The following is a 15,967-nucleotide window of genomic DNA, read 5'->3' on the forward strand; positions in this document are numbered from 1 at the left end:
CGCCTTTTAGAGAATTGTCTCTACGTAAAGGCTGAGAAGTGCTCTTTTCATGTCTCCTCCGTTACTTTTCTCGGTTCCGTTATTTCCGCTGAAGGCATTCAGATGGATTCCGCTAAGGTCCAAGCTGTCAGTGATTGGCCCGTTCCAAGGTCACGTGTCGAGTTGCAGCGCTTTTTAGGTTTCGCTAATTTCTATCGGCGTTTCATTCGTAATTTCGGTCAAGTTGCTGCCCCTCTCACAGCTCTTACTTCTGTCAAGACGTGTTTTAAGTGGTCCGGTTCCGCCCAGGGAGCTTTTGATCTTCTAAAAGAACGTTTTACGTCCGCTCCTATCCTCGTTACTCCTGACGTCACTAGACAATTCATTGTCGAGGTTGACGCTTCAGAGGTAGGCGTGGGAGCCATTCTATCCCAGCGCTTCCAGTCTGACGATAAGGTTCATCCTTGCGCTTATTTTTCTCATCGCCTGTCGCCATCTGAGCGCAACTATGATGTGGGTAACCGTGAACTGCTCGCCATCCGCTTAGCCCTAGGCGAATGGCGACAGTGGTTGGAGGGGGGCGACCGTTCCTTTTGTCGTTTGGACAGACCATAAGAACCTTGAGTACATCCGTTCTGCCAAACGACTTAATGCCCATCAAGCTCGTTGGGCGTTGTTTTTCGCTCGTTTCGAGTTTGTGATTTCTTACCGTCCGGGTAGCAAGAACACCAAGCCTGATGCCTTATCCCGTCTGTTTAGTTCTTCTGTGGCTTCTACTGATCCCGAGGGGATTCTTCCTTATGGGCGTGTTGTCGGGTTGACAGTCTGGGGAATTGAAAGACAGGTTAAGCAAGCACTCACGCACACTGCGTCGCCGCGCGCTTGTCCTAGTAACCTCCTTTTCGTTCCTGTTTCCACTCGTCTGGCTGTTCTTCAGTGGGCTCACTCTGCCAAGTTAGCTGGTCATCCCGGTGTTCGAGGCACTCTTGCGTCTATTCGCCAGCGCTTTTGGTGGCCGACTCAGGAGCGTGACACGCGCCGTTTCGTGGCTGCTTGTTCGGACTGCGCGCAGACTAAGTCGGGTAACTCTCCTCCTGCCGGTCGTCTCAGACCGCTCCCCATTCCTTCTCGACCATGGTCTCACATCGCCCTAGACTTCATTACCGGTCTGCCTTTGTCTGCGGGGAAGACTGTGATTCTTACGGTTGTCGATAGGTTCTCTAAGGCGGCACATTTCATTCCCCTCGCTAAACTTCCTTCCGCTAAGGAGACGGCACAAATCATTATCGAGAATGTGTTCAGAATTCATGGCCTCCCGTTAGACGCCGTTTCAGACAGAGGCCCGCAATTCACGTCACAGTTTTGGAGGGAGTTCTGTCGTTTGATTGGTGCGTCCGTCAGTCTCTCTTCCGGGTTTCATCCCCAGTCTAACGGTCAAGCAGAGAGGGCCAATCAGACGATTGGTCGCATACTACGCAGCCTTTCTTTCAGAAACCCTGCGTCTTGGGCAGAACAGCTCCCCTGGGCAGAATACGCTCACAACTCGCTTCCTTCGTCTTCTACCGGGTTATCTCCGTTTCAGAGTAGTCTGGGTTACCAGCCTCCTCTGTTCTCATCCCAGCTTGCCGAGTCCAGCGTTCCCTCCGCTCAGCGTTTGTCCAACGTTGTGAGCGCACCTGGAGGAGGGTGAGGTCTGCACTTTGCCGCTACAGGGCACAGACTGTGAGAGCCGCCAATAAACGCAGGATTAAGAGTCCAAGGTATTGTTGCGGCCAGAGAGTGTGGCTTTCCACTCGCAACCTTCCTCTTACGACAGCTTCTCGTAAGTTGACTCCGCGGTTCATTGGTCCGTTCCGTGTCTCCCAGGTCGTCAATCCTGTCGCTGTGCGACTGCTTCTTCCGCGACATCTTCGTCGCGTCCATCCTGTCTTCCATGTCTCCTGTGTCAAGCCCTTTCTTCGCACCCCCGTTCGTCTTCCCTCCCCCCTCCCGTCCTTGTCGAGAGCGCACCTATTTACAAGGTACATAAGATCATGGACATGCGTTCTCGGGGACGGGGTCACCAATACTTAGTGGATTGGGAGGGTTACGGTCCTGAGGAGAGGAGTTGGGTTCCGTCTCGGGACGTGCTGGACCGTTCACTCATTGATGATTTCCTCCGTTGCCGCCAGGATTCCTCCTCGAGTGCGCCAGGAGGCGCTCGGTGAGTGGGGGTACTGTCATGTTTTGTCATTAATTATCATGTCTTGTCCCTGTGCTTCCCCTTCTATTCGTTTCCCTCTGCTGGTCTTATTAGGTTCTTTCCCTCTTTCTATCCCTCTCTCTCCCCCTCCCTCTCTCACTCTCTCGCGCTCTCTTCTCTCTATCGTTCCGTTCCTGCTCCCAGCTGTTCCTATTCCCCTAATCATCATTTAGTCTTCCCACACCTGTTCCCGATCCTTTTCCCTGATTAGAGTCCCTATTTCTCTCCTTGTTTTCCGTACCTGCCCTGTCGGATCCTCATCTATAATTCACCGTGCTGTGTCTATGTTTTGCCCTGTCGTGTTTCCCTCAGATGCTGCGTGGTGAGCAGGTGTCTGAGTCTGCTAGGTTCAAGTGCCTTCCCGAGGCAACCTGCAGTTCTCGATCAAGTCTCCAGTCTGTTCTCGTCTTTACGAGTAGTATTATGCTTTTTGTTTTGTAAAGTTTCTTACTGGATTAAAGACTCTGTTTTCGCCAAGTCGCTTTTGGGTCCTCATTCACCTGCATAACAGCCAAAAAAGATGCACAACTGTTTCTGGGTGGTCATTACAAAAGGAGCAATTTGAGTTGATGTTTTCCTTAAACTTCTTCATATAGTGGTTGGCAGGATAATATTTATGAATAATTTTAAAGGAAACTTCCTTAATTTTGTTAACAAGTAGGTATGTGTGTGGCAACATCCAAACTTTTTTCCAACAGATATTATCAATAAATCCATTCCAATAAGGCATGACATAAGGTGGCCCGAACTGGTTTATACAACATCCTGCTGAAACGAGGATCGTATTGCTCTGTTGTTGAATGGACCAAAAGAGAAACAAATCTTTCCTACTGATGAGTCAACAGGGTCCCCCTAGCACCTACTCATCCACTCTACAGATATGATCTAAACGTAGGTCGCAGTGACCAAATAACCATTGAATATATATTTGTTTAAAATAATGTTTATTGAGTGTTCAAAGACCGCACAATCAGCTCTGGTGAAATACATGTTTAATATTGAGAGAAAATACGAAATGTGTTTTGTATATCTCACTGATCTCGGTGTGAAGAATCTTTGGTCAATGTAGCAGCACCTAGATTTGCCAAGGCTACATTACAATTACATCACATTAAATATAACATGTTACAGGCAATCAAGTTCTTAAATAGTGTAGCCAGCTTTGTTGTTTATGGGAACCAACTTGTTTGCCAACAACACATTAAACATTTCCTTCAGCACTTTATCCACATCATCATCAGATATGTCTTTCATATCCAAAACATCAAAACCATCCTGGTTGTTGTAGGTGACCTCACTGAAGGTCCAGCCAATTAGAGCTCTGAATCCTGTAGCCGTCTGCAGTGAGCAGATGGACTTGTTGGTGAATAGAGACTTTGGATCTGTCTGAAGGCAGTGGGAAGTCTCTAGGAAATGATCAAACCCACGGGGAACCAGGGTGAAGCCGTAGATCTTCTTGGTTGGGCTCTTGTCTACCAGAGGCGAGTTGGTAAAGGCCTCATTGAGAACCAGAGGCTTTCGACCAGTCTTCTCCAAGGTCCACAGGTCTCCATCTTGTATGAGACGGAAGACACCAGGGGATTGTGGCTGGTCCTTCCCGGAGACGAGCTCAAGAGGGTGCCATATTTGGGAGGATACCCCAAAGCTCACGTCTGCAATGTAAGCAGTCCCATCAATGACCACCTTGTTGATGAGGTGAGAGTCTGTTGGCCCAAACTGGTTTATGGTGTTGTTGTAGACTCTTGAACCCAGTGTTACTGGATTATAACCCATCTCTTTTAGTACCCAAGCAAAGAGGAGGTTATTCTCACAACACCAACCCCCCCGATTGCTCCTCACAATCTTATTGAAAATCAACTCATGGTCCATAGTGATCTTCTCACCACAGTGAATGCTGAGGTTTTCAAATGGTATTGACATCACATGGTGTTTGTGGACCTGGTTCAGTGTTTCAAGGTCTGGTTTAGAAAATGGGCCGTAGAACCCGATCCTCTTGAAGTACTCTTCCAGATTCATTTTGTCCTAAGAGTTAACAAAACAAAGACACTGCATGAGGATCTGCTTTTGCAGAATTTACGACTACATATACAGAAACTGACATCCGCTAATGTCTCATTCACAATTTGTTTTTCACATAGAGTAAGTTCCTCGTTGCAATTGAAACACCACCATATAGGCATTATCCTTGAATGGAAAGATACAATATTAAATAATAGACAAAAACTTGTGATACACAAGGATACTACATGGAGGCACAGGCAGCTATATTTCATTTCCATTTGATGATTACTTACTTTCAAAGGCAGTGAAAAAGTAGCTTCTCAAAGTATTGCTTGCTGTTCAGAGTTATTCAGGGCAAGTAGGGCAAAGCAGTTGAGCATTAAAAGAGATAAGAATGGCTCTTGCATGACAAAAAAACAGAGCACCCTAGACTTTGCTCATGTACTGGAAAGCAAAACTAAAGTTCACGAGTGAGCCTTGCATAAGGGACCTCACTTGTAAAACACTGGAGCCTTGTGATGTGTATGGGAAGTGTTGTACATTTCAGAAATAATTACATTTTTATGTCACCTCTATTTAACCAGGTAGGCCAGTTGAGAACAAGTTCTCCTTTACAACTGCGACCTGGCCAAGATAAAGCAAAGCAGTGCGACACAAACAACAACACAGAGTTACACATGGAATAAACAAACATACAGTCAATAACACACTAGAAAAGTATACATACAGTGTGTGCAAATTAGGTAAGATTAGGGAGGTAAGGCAATAAATAGGCCATAGTAGCGAAATAATTACAATTGAGCAATTAAACACTGGAGTGATAGATGTGCAGAAGATGAATGTGCAAGTAGAGATACTGGGGTACAAAGGAGAAAAAAATATATAACAATATGGGGATGTAGTATTTGGGTGGGCTATTTACAGATGGGCTATTTACAGGTGCAATGATCTGTAAGCTGATGCTTAAAGTTAGTGAGGGAGATATGAGTCTCCAGCTTCAGTGATTTTTGCAATTCGTTCAAGTCATTGACAGCAGAGAACTGGAAGGAAAGGTGGCCAAAGTAGGAGTTGGCTTTGGGAGTGACCAGTGAAATGTACCTGCTGGACGTGTGCTACGGGTGGGTGCTGCTATGGTGACCAGGGAGGTGAGATAAGACGGGCTATACCAAGTAAAGACTTATAGATGACACGGAGCCATTGGGTTTGGCAACGAATATAAAGCGAGGGCCAGCCAACGAGAGCTTGCAGGTGGTGGTGGTAGGTAGTATATGGGGCTTTGGTGGAAGAACAGATTGCACTGTGATAAACTGCATCCAATTTTCATTGTGAATAAGAATTTGTTCTTAACTGACTTGCCTAGTTAAATAAAGGTCAAATAAAACATTTAAATAAACATTCTCTACCCTGTCAATAAAGAGGAGGAGTGACCTACTACGTCAAAAGTGTAAAGTAGGAAGTTCGCGTAGCCCATCCACTGACACGTCATGAAACCGCTCGCAGTTCTCCGCCCAAGGAAGTTGTTTGTAAAATAGTAACAGCCTGTCACACCGATTAATTCATTCAAGCACTGATGCTGGACAAACGATCAGGTTGCTAAGTTAAAACGTCAAGGTAAAATCCTGTTTTCAATTGAAATTAAAGTGTTTGCTGTTCAATAGCTTAGATAACAGCCTGTATACTAGTAGAATATGGCAGCGACCTGATTGATACAGTACAGGTTTACACAACTGTCATTGTCGTACTCTTATGTAGCTGTAGCTAAACTAGTTTGCATCAAATGTTGCGTTCATGACCCAAATGTAGCCAAACGTCAACGTAGCATTATTAGTAATAGGCCACAATCTTACAAGTATGGCTACAGTAGACGTGATGAGTTTGCAGGTTGTTGGTTGTTATACATTTCGGCACGTGTCTCTTTTACAAATTCAATACTTTAATTCATGTTCTCGCTGATGGTACTGTGTGGTGTTATTTCAAGTATATTGAACTTCAAGTTTACTTTTCAGAGAAATGGTGAAGGCGCGAATATGCACATTTTTGATGACCGGTGGCAGTGGATACTTTGGTTTCCGGTAAGCCCATCAAAATATAAATATGCCACCGCCTGTACATAGTCTTCATCTTATCAATACAGAAGATAATTTGTACATTACCAAGTGAATGTAAAAATAATTCGGTAACGGTAGTCCTAAACCCCACTAGGGGGAGTTATCATACCAGTTATTCGTATGCTGTTAATCACTGTAGTCTATTTATTCTGTGTTACATACCAAAGTGGCAGAACCTTATCACCCCATCAATTGAATCCCTGCTTACAACAAATTGTTGTGACTTACTAATGGTAATGTCATAAGCATTGCTTAACTTGGACAGGAGCTCACCGGAGTTGAATACCGGCACCTCAAATGTTCTACTGCTTAAGATCCTGTTCCTCTTATAGAATATTTGCTAAAAAAGTATTGTGGAGTTCCTGCACCTAAATATAAACAGTATTGGCACCCAAAATGAGTACCTGCACTTATTTCAGTGCAAATCAAGCACTGTTCATAAGAAGGATAATGACTTTCCTATTTCATTTTTTAGTGTTGAACTGAACATTCCTAGAATATCCCTCACTAAATGTGTAAGGCTTCCCTATATCCAATATTCCAGATTAGCATTTGCACACCAGTATTTCTACTTGCACATCTTCATCTGCACATCTCACTGCAGTGTTAATTTGCTAAATTGTAATTACTTTGCTACTATGGCCTATTTATTGCCTTACTTCCTCATGCCATTTGCACACACTGTATATAGACTTTCTTTTTTTCTATTGTGTTATTGACTGTATGCTTGTTTATTCCATGTGTATCTCTGTGTTGTAGTTTGTGTCACACTGCTTTGCTCTATTTTGGCCAGGTCGCAGTTGTAAATGAGAACTTGTTCTCAACTAGCCTACCTGGTTAAATAAAGGTGAAATAAAAAAAATTAAAACAGGATCACTTCACTTCACTTCTTCATTTCTTACAGCCTTTCCTGCTCACTACATAAAAAGGAAGATGAAGTCATTCTGTTTGATATGAGCCCACCCAGCCTAGAGGTTCCAGAGGGCATTGTGTTCCTAAAGGGAGAGATTTGTGAATATGCTCAGGTGGAGAATGGCGGTCACTGGCATGGACTGTGTTTTCCACAGCTCCTACGGCATGTCTGTCAGGGACCAGCTGAACAGGAAGCTGATTGAAGAGGTGAATGTCCAGGGCACAGAGCATGTCCTCAGGGCCTGTGTAGAGGCTGGAGTCTCCAGGCTCATCTACACTAGCACCTTCAACGTAGTGTTCGGAGGCCAAGTCATTGAGGGTGGTGATGAAAGCCTCCCCTACCTACCTCTCCATCTCCACCCTGACCACTACTCCAGAACCAAGTCGGAAGCTGAGATGGCCGTGGTGAAAGCCAGTGGTACAGAGCTGAAGGACGGGACAGGTGTGTTGAGGGCCTGTGCTCTGCGTCCAGCCGGTATATACGGGCCTGGCGAGCAGAGGCACCTGCCCAGGATCGTTGGGTACATAGAGAAGGGGATATTCAGGTTTGTGTATGGAGATCCAAGAAGTTTAGTGGAGTTTGTCCATGTAGACAACCTGGTGTCTGCACACGAACTGGCTGCAGAGGCTCTGATGTCACAGCACCAGCACCGCTCTGCTGGACAGGCATACTTCATCTCAGATGGAAGACCTGTCAACAACTTTGAGTTCTTCAGACCTCTGGTAGAGGGTTTGAGTTACTCTTTCCCGACATTATGTCTAGCCCTCTCTCTAATTTACTTTGTTGCATTCCTCACTGAGATGATTCACTATCTCTTCGGCCCGATCTATAACTTCCAGCCTCTGCTCACACACACAGAGGTGTATAAGACTGTCGTGACGTATGATGAAGCCCAAGGCCAAGCTGGGTTATGAGCCCTAGGAGTATAACCTGGAGGAGGTTGTGCTGTGGTTCAAGAGTAAACCTAGGGGTTCACTTCTCCAGCGACTGATGCTAGATGTTCTTCTATTAGTAGCTCTGGCCCTCTCATACCTCCCAGTGGTTGGCAGTTAATCAGCAGGCAGTAATAAAGTGATACATCTCAATGGCACATTTTAAATGTTGAAACTTGTTCCATACTAGTGGTGATGGATTGTTTGGTTCTCCTTTTATTAATTACAATGTACAGTTTGTAATAAAATAAATAAATAAATATTATTAACCAGAATTAGACCTGTTCAAAATAAAGACCACATTCCCTTAATAAATGTCCATGAATGTGTTTTGTGTAAATTCCAACAATAGATGTACCTAGTTAGATATAGTATAGCTAACTTTAGTCTTATATTGACAATTGTTGGACACAATGCATTTTGTTTTTGGCAGGGTTTTTAAAGCCAGAATGGAATGTTTGTTTTAATTTGTGCCTGTCCATGGAAGTACCTGACCATAGTCCACTAGTCAAATGCAGTATTTACATAAGGATTCTCTAAACTTGATTATGTATAAGAGACATCTCTTGGTGCAGATGTCTGTTGGTACAAACAACATTTGGTCCCACTTTAAATTAAGTACAACTTATAAAGGTTTTTTAAAGCATACATAAAGACTTCATAAGCACTACATAAATGCTTCAAAAATCATCTATAAGCATATGTCATAAAGGGTGATATAATTCCCACTGTAGGGTGAATTATGTTTATACACCATTTAAATTTAAGCTTTATTTAACTAGGCAGGTCAGTTAAGAACAAATTATTATTGACAATGACTGCCTATCAAGGAACAATGGGTTAACTGTTTTGTTCAGGGGCAGAACGATTTTTACCTTGTCTGCTCCGGGATTCGATCCAGAAACCTTTCAGTTACTGGCTCAACTCTCTAACCGCCCTGATGACATACGCTTATAGATGATTTGTGACGCATTTATGTAGTGCTTATGAAGCCTTTATGTATGCTATATAAAACCCTTTATAAGTTGTACTTCATTTAAAGTGGGAACCAACATTTACTTTGGTTTTGTTTTTACATCTCAATTGAAGATGGTAATAAGAAATATGACGAACAATGTATTGTAATGTTTAACAGATAAGATTTGATGTTTATTTTATACTGTGTAACTTGGAAATGTTTCATGATGTCAATGTGTGATATATTTTATCAGGCTTGCTGCTGAATTCCTAACCTTTCTGGTTGTTTTGTGACTAAATCCTAATGGGGATCAATAATTTGGTGGTATTTATAATAACATTTTCTATAAGGGATATTTTTATTTTATTTTAGTTGGATAATGTTCTCATATTATAGAATAAAATTACATGACTGACTAGCCTGTGATTTGTGTTTCTAATGAGTTGCACAAAGTAATACGCTAACTTCATTATACATTTGGGACAAGTCTTAGCTTAATCATCACATATTATATAAACTTTTTTGTATCTTATAAAACATCAATGTTTTTGAGACAATGCAATATATTTCTGTCAAGAATCGACAAGTGAGAGCTGCATAATCTTGGTGGCAAAAGCCCTATCAACAGATAGACCGAAGAGAAGCCTTCCCTGCATTCGGCATCTAAACTGTAATACATTGTGTTCAGCATCCTCTAGAAACAATCCATTCTAAATTCAGTGAAGCAGTCCCGAAACCGAAAAGGCCAAATGAAATTGGGCCAGGTGAGACTAGTCCTTTGTGCAGTTTTTTTTAAAGGCTGAGATGAATACAGCCGTACTCTCTAGGGACTACTCTTTTTCAAACTCAGGCACCCCCTTGCTGAGTTGGTCGCAATCATTGTTTCGCTCCAGCATTAACCACATTCCAGAGAGGCGGAGTGCACCCCGTCCACTTCCTCGCATTCCTTCTCCACAAACGAGTCCCTTGCGCTAAATTGTGTTTAAAACGTGTTTTGGCGCACTCTGTGTCTTTTAATATGTAAGATGTGGCTGTTAGTGGTGTATTGCAATATTTTCTCAACCTCAAATTTACATTTGAGACTAATTTTGGAAAACTGGAGAAAAACTGACAAGGGAAAATTCCTCCGCGCAGCGCGCCATTGACTGTAAAGAACTTTCAACTTAACAAAAACTGAAGTTGACAAACGTATCCTGACGTTGAAACTTTGTTGTAAGGGTTTATATTTTCGAAGAAAAAGATCATGCACTGCTCCGAGATTTCCAAGCACGCTGGCCGTTCAGCAAACAGGCGACGATGCCTGGATTGAGCCTGCGTTTTGTTATGATTTCCAAGTGAAATGCAATTACTGCTATCTCTCACTCGGTAGTCGGTTTGTGGACTAGTGCGCTTTTTCTCTGAACTTGTTCGTCGCCTCCGGAGCAAACCATGGATCACTATGAGGAAGATTTGGGACTCCGGGCGAGTAAATTAATGGAGGACCTTTCCTTATATGAAGCATACAAGGATGGAATGTACAGTTCAAGGAGGGACATGGTTATCAACCCCGATTTGGATTTTTCGTCTACAACGATACCCGAGCAGAAAAGTAAGACAATGAATGGCAGCTCTGCGCCTCACCAACAGATACACAGCGTTGAGAATTACATGTCTGGGAATAAAGTGTACACTGCGGCTCCCGTGCGCCCCGTGAATGGCAACAGAGCCGTTCCTGTGGATTATTGCACCCCTCAAAGAGACACAGTTTATCCTAATGAAGATAGCTATTGCACCAAATCCGAAATTGCTTTGCCGTGTTATAGCGGCGCCTCCGAGCGGCACAGGAGGTACTCATTGGAGGTGCAGGGGCATAGGTACAGCACTGGTAGCGCGTACGATGGACTGGTTTTGAACAAGCCAGTACCCTCACCTGGCAACAGATGCAACAGTATTTGTATTACCACCAACAACGACGGCAGATACAATGCAACCAGCCCGCGGTCCAGTTTCGTATCCTCCCTCTCCTCCCAGGAGCAAAGCAAACATGCAAGCCCGAGGTCGAGCATCAGTAGCCCGCGCACGAGTCTGTTGGTACCCGGGCAAGACAAGTACACTAGTCCCAGGTCCAGTCTGGTACACTGTGAAGGGAGCAGTGCCCTCAGCCCCCGGTCTAGCTATGCAAGTACAGCCAGCGACACAAGTAAACATTCCAGCCCAAGGGCCAGTCTGAACAGCTATGACTGCTGCAGTAAGCCCAGCAGTAACCGCACCAGCGGCATCAGTATGGGCTACGACCAAAGGCACATCAGCCCCAGGTCCAGCACAGCGAGCCAGTATTCTTGTACCACCAGTCCACGCTCTAGCTATTCAGATTCGCGTTACATGCCTGTGGGGAACCATGATCTGGAGGGTGCAGTTTTGCATGGCATGCCGGTGGCCAGTCCCCGGTCAAGCATCTGCAGCCAGGACGGGTGTGCAAGACCCGGGACAATAGCGAACTGCGTCGTTAGTCCCCGGTCCAGTATCTCCAGTCACAGTTCCAGAAGTTCCCGGAGCTCCAGGGGATCTATGAGCACCTACCCAGATCTCCCACTGCCTTCACCCAGGTCCTCAATGCTGGGGACTGGTTTGCAGGAGGACATACTAACACAAGATTGTGGCGATACCAACGGTGTTCATAGTCGTATCCATCTCCAAGCGCTCTCTGGGATGCCAGAGGCCCTGCCACAGCATGCACCACAACAGTCAACCCAGGCAGGGATGAACACAGGAGGTGCCCGCTGGATCACCATCTTCTTCTTACGGGCTCCATAGGAAAACTCCAGCCTCAGGGCAGAGGTTTAAACTACCTTACCAGGTGACCCCATGCCGGGAAAGTGGCCCAAGCCAAGCAGAAAGGAGTCTGGAAGCACTCACCTTGGAGCTGGAGAAGGAGTTAGAAATGCACATGAAAAAAGAATACTTTGGTAAGTGTAACTCCTCCTATGAACACTGTTGATTATAAGGAACACTATGAGAGTGCAATGAAGTGAGAATAAAGCTTTAAAGTAGAAAAACAAAAAATGAAATGAAACAATATTTTGATTGATCTTGGCATATCTTTTTTTTAGACTACTTGTAAACTTATGACAGCTCCCTAAACATGTCTCAATAAGAACTAGGCTATTTTTACACATTCCATGTGTTTGGTGGTCTGATAATAACCCTCATGGTTATGAACTTGAACTCTGGTGCCCTGTGGTCCATACATGTGTGAAAGATAAGTCAATTGATGGGCTTCACTGGGTTACTTCATCTTCAGCTGGGTCACTAACCTCATTATAGCTGAGCACATGTTCATTGGCACAACACAGGTCAGGCCATGGAGATTTGGAAACATTTTCAATCATAACGCCTCTCATTTTATTGCTAGATAAAAACATCTCATCACCTGTTCTAGTTGATTTACCTAATAAATATTTTCCCTGTGATAATGTGTTTACACTGGGGATAATTTGAGTTTATTTGAAGCATGGGTTTTACTGAGAGTAGTGCAAAAACGAAACATACATTTTTCAAGTTTAAGAATATTACCTTCACATTACATTTTGTGTTGTCATAATATTTGGTGTGTTTGGTATCGTGGGAGGCTGAGGCGGCGTTAGGCTAACTGGAGCATTAACTGAGTGATTAGGCCCATTTTGTCCATGGAGCCAGGTGACCACTGATTGGTCAAACAGTGTTGTGGCCTGGCCACAGCAGCCCTGCCACTGATCAGTCAGAACTGGCTGGTGACGCCTGAGGTAGCCCTTTGCCTCAGGTCCTTGGGTGTTTTGTGAGGTGAGGTGAGGGTTGGGGGAATGTTGTCCCGAGAGCTACTGGGGATCCTTTTCATTATAAAATCACAGTCCTGATCATCATCTTCATACCTTGCACAGCAAGTGTAATAACAATAGTGTAAGAACATAGTAATAACAGCCTAACTACATTACATATTGACATAACTGAGGGATTTTCGTATGTGTAACAAGTCAGGTGTTATTAATTGTTGTTACTCATGTTACTACAAAGCAGCTATTTTGTAGTGCTAAGTAAATCCATTGTTTACAATTCCAGTGTAGTTGTGGAGCTTGTACATTTTGTCTATTAATCGTTATGCTGTAGTTAAAAGGGGCCGTTGAACATGACTTCAGCCTAGCTTCACTGAGCTTTGTTGTCATCTCATCTAGTGGCTGGTTGCAACCTTAACAACTAACATGTATTCTATAATGCCAACAACGACTCCCTCTGTGGCAGATAAGAGTGGCTTTTGCAGGAAAATACACATTTCTGTTTTGGCAGAGCAAACGTTTACACAGCGTTGAGTAGGACTGAATGGAACCTTCTGTTCTGTCCCAGGGAGCGGAGTAGATACCCTTCAGTGATTCAGTGGTCTTGCTGCTTGGTGAAAACGCCCAGCCATACAGCCAATGCAGCGGGCATTCTCTGAAACACTTCTCTCTCTGCCGTTTCTCTCTGTGTTTTCCTCAAGATGCATTTTTTTCTTCATGAGTGCTCTGAGCTGTAACTTTTTTGCAACATATTCCCTCCCTGAGACTTGAAATCATTGTTTTTGAAGGGGTAAACTCTCTCCTCCCACAGGAAAAGAAGGGAGAATCTATTCACCTATTGAATGTGCTGATGGACAAATGGCTGCGGGTCTGAGAACAGAACAGTGGTTTGATTTTGTTTTCCTCCAGTGCGCTAGCTGGCTCAGAGTGATGCTGAGACGGCTGTTCATTTTTCACAGAGGAGCAGGTGAGAGCTGTAGAATGTAGCAGACAGAAGCCCCTCACAGTATGCTGGGCAGAGAGAGAGAGAGACACACGCGCACACACACACACACACACACACACACACACACACACACACACACACACACACACACACACACACACACACACACACACACACACACACACACACACACACACACACACACACACACACACACACACACACACACACACACACACACACAGCTCTGTTTCCGTGGCGACAGTGGAGAAATTGATCGCCCGGCCTTTGAGGTCTGTGCTGTCACACTGCGTTGCTCTGCACTGTGCTCTGCCTGGCTGCAAGCCCCTGTGTGGCCTCTGTTTGTTGTGGTGGCGAAGAAGCTGTGAATCAACAGCTGGCCCGGGACCGACCAGCATTGAGGCTTCCAGAGCAGAGCGGCCCCGCCCCCAGCTTGCCCCCCGCCCAGACTCCCCCCCACCCGCGAAGCCCTTCATTAACCAGACAGTGGGGAGTCGGGCAGCACCAGACACTTGGCACACGATCTTGGCTCGCAGGCCAGACATGGCGGTCGGGGGTCAAGTCTGATCACCTGCTCAGAATAATAATGACGGTATAGTAATGCTACATGGTTGACTCAGAAAGGGTTTGGTCAACTTTTACTGTGTTGGTGGTGGTGTCAGTCACCCCAACTCTCAACTCTCGCTGCAGTCGCTCTGGAGGGCAGTCTGAGCTACAATGTATGGCTTAGAGCTAAATGGAGCAGATACAGTTGCTCTTTTGACAAATACTCTTATGAATACACAAAACACATAGGCAGCCAAATGTTTTAGGGTCATTGGTAACTCTTAATATAATAATATATGCCATTTAGCAGACACTTTTATCCAAAGCGACTTACAGTCATGTGTGCATACATTATACATATGGGTGATCCCGGGAATCGAACCCACTACCCTGGCGTTACAAGCGCCATGCTCTACCAACTGAGCTACAGTTGATACGTGAACATAGCTCACATTAAGGATACATGTTCATGATGCATTAGCTTAATCACAAATTCACTCTCATTAGTGAAGTATGAGTATTTTAGCTCCCTATCATGAATATGTGAAGTGTTTAGAATGCTGCCATTACCCTTCCAACAACAGACCATGAGTATAGAGAACAAACACACTGTCCCTGGCCTGCCTGAACAACAACAGAACACAGCATAATCTCTTAAATATTGTGAGAGATTTTCAGACAGAGTTTCTGCCTCATTTCCAGTTTTATGCCATTTCTCAAAATCTAGGTTTTGGACAAACATTGCAGGCAGCTGTACATCAACATAATGATTTCAAGTACACAAACAAATTGAATGTTACTATTTCTTATTAGTTCCATTCTTGCTTATGTAGCCTAATAGTGTATTTCATATGTCCCCAACAGTGGTGTACTGATATTATTTTAGGCGAGGGAGCGCCTAAAATAAAATACTCAATCAAAGTGTGTACCCACAGATGTAGCCAATTTAATGGCCTATCATTATAGAATATACATAAAATGCATTCTCCAATTGCAACATCTGCCTTTGCCTAACCATATGGTGCAAAAGAAAATGTTCTATTTTTAATACCCTCAAACACAAAGTTAGGCATAGGCTACCTCATTTCAAATAGGCCATCATCTCTGTCCATCGTGAATGTTTATTCTTCACATTTTACAGCTGAAACATCCGAACTGCATCTCCATGCCAATCATTTGTTTGATCTCAATCAGTTTCATGGGAATATGGTATTAGAGCTTCTTGAATTAGCCTACTGTTTTATGAGCCAATTAGAGTAGATTGTGGTAACAAACTATTAGCCTATTGTTTTATGAGCCAATTAGAGTAGATTGTGGTAACAAACTATTAGCCTACTGTTTTATGAGCTAATTAGAGTAGATTGTGGTAACAAACTATTAGCCTACTGTTTTATGAGCGAATTAGAGTAGATTGTGGTAACAAACTATTAGCCTACTGTTTTATGAGCCAATTAGAGTAGATTGTGGTAACTATTAGCCTACTGTTTTATGAGCCAATTAGAGTAGATTGTGTTAACAAACTATTAGACTACT

General features: G+C 44.0%; 2 protein-coding genes and 1 pseudogene across 2 annotated transcripts in view; 2 read left to right on the plus strand and 1 right to left on the minus strand.

Moving 5' to 3' along the window:
• Positions 1 to 3,148: 3,148 nt before the first annotated feature.
• Positions 3,149 to 4,677, minus strand: LOC124033090 (arylamine N-acetyltransferase, pineal gland isozyme NAT-10-like). Its single transcript, XM_046345025.1, has 2 exons — positions 4,516 to 4,677; positions 3,149 to 4,243 (listed from the first exon to the last, which is right to left on the minus strand). The coding sequence occupies exon 2, from the start codon at positions 4,235 to 4,237 to the stop codon at positions 3,365 to 3,367; it is 873 nt and encodes a 290-aa protein (XP_046200981.1). The 5' UTR covers positions 4,238 to 4,243; positions 4,516 to 4,677; the 3' UTR covers positions 3,149 to 3,364.
• Positions 4,678 to 5,679: 1,002 nt separating this feature from the next.
• On the plus strand, positions 5,680 to 9,549 carry LOC124033092 (annotated as a pseudogene).
• Positions 9,550 to 10,055: 506 nt separating this feature from the next.
• LOC124033592 (Wilms tumor protein 1-interacting protein homolog) overlaps positions 10,056 to 15,967 on the plus strand; it is a 42,741-nt gene continuing 36,829 nt past the window's right edge. Inside the window, exons 1-2 of the mRNA XM_046345671.1 lie at positions 10,056 to 11,885; positions 11,938 to 12,078. Of these exons, the coding sequence (XP_046201627.1) occupies positions 10,562 to 11,885; positions 11,938 to 12,078 (1,465 nt within the window). The 5' untranslated portion in view covers positions 10,056 to 10,561. The remainder of the gene's footprint in view (positions 11,886 to 11,937; positions 12,079 to 15,967) is intronic.

Source organism: Oncorhynchus gorbuscha, linkage group LG04 (genome assembly GCF_021184085.1).
Source record: "Oncorhynchus gorbuscha isolate QuinsamMale2020 ecotype Even-year linkage group LG04, OgorEven_v1.0, whole genome shotgun sequence".
Taxonomy (NCBI): domain Eukaryota; kingdom Metazoa; phylum Chordata; class Actinopteri; order Salmoniformes; family Salmonidae; genus Oncorhynchus; species Oncorhynchus gorbuscha.

Excerpts from the sequence above, each read along its gene's own strand:
- LOC124033090 (XM_046345025.1), bottom strand. The coding sequence starts at position 4,237 with ATGAATCTGGAAGAGTACTTCAAGAGGATCGGGTTCTACGGCCCATTT.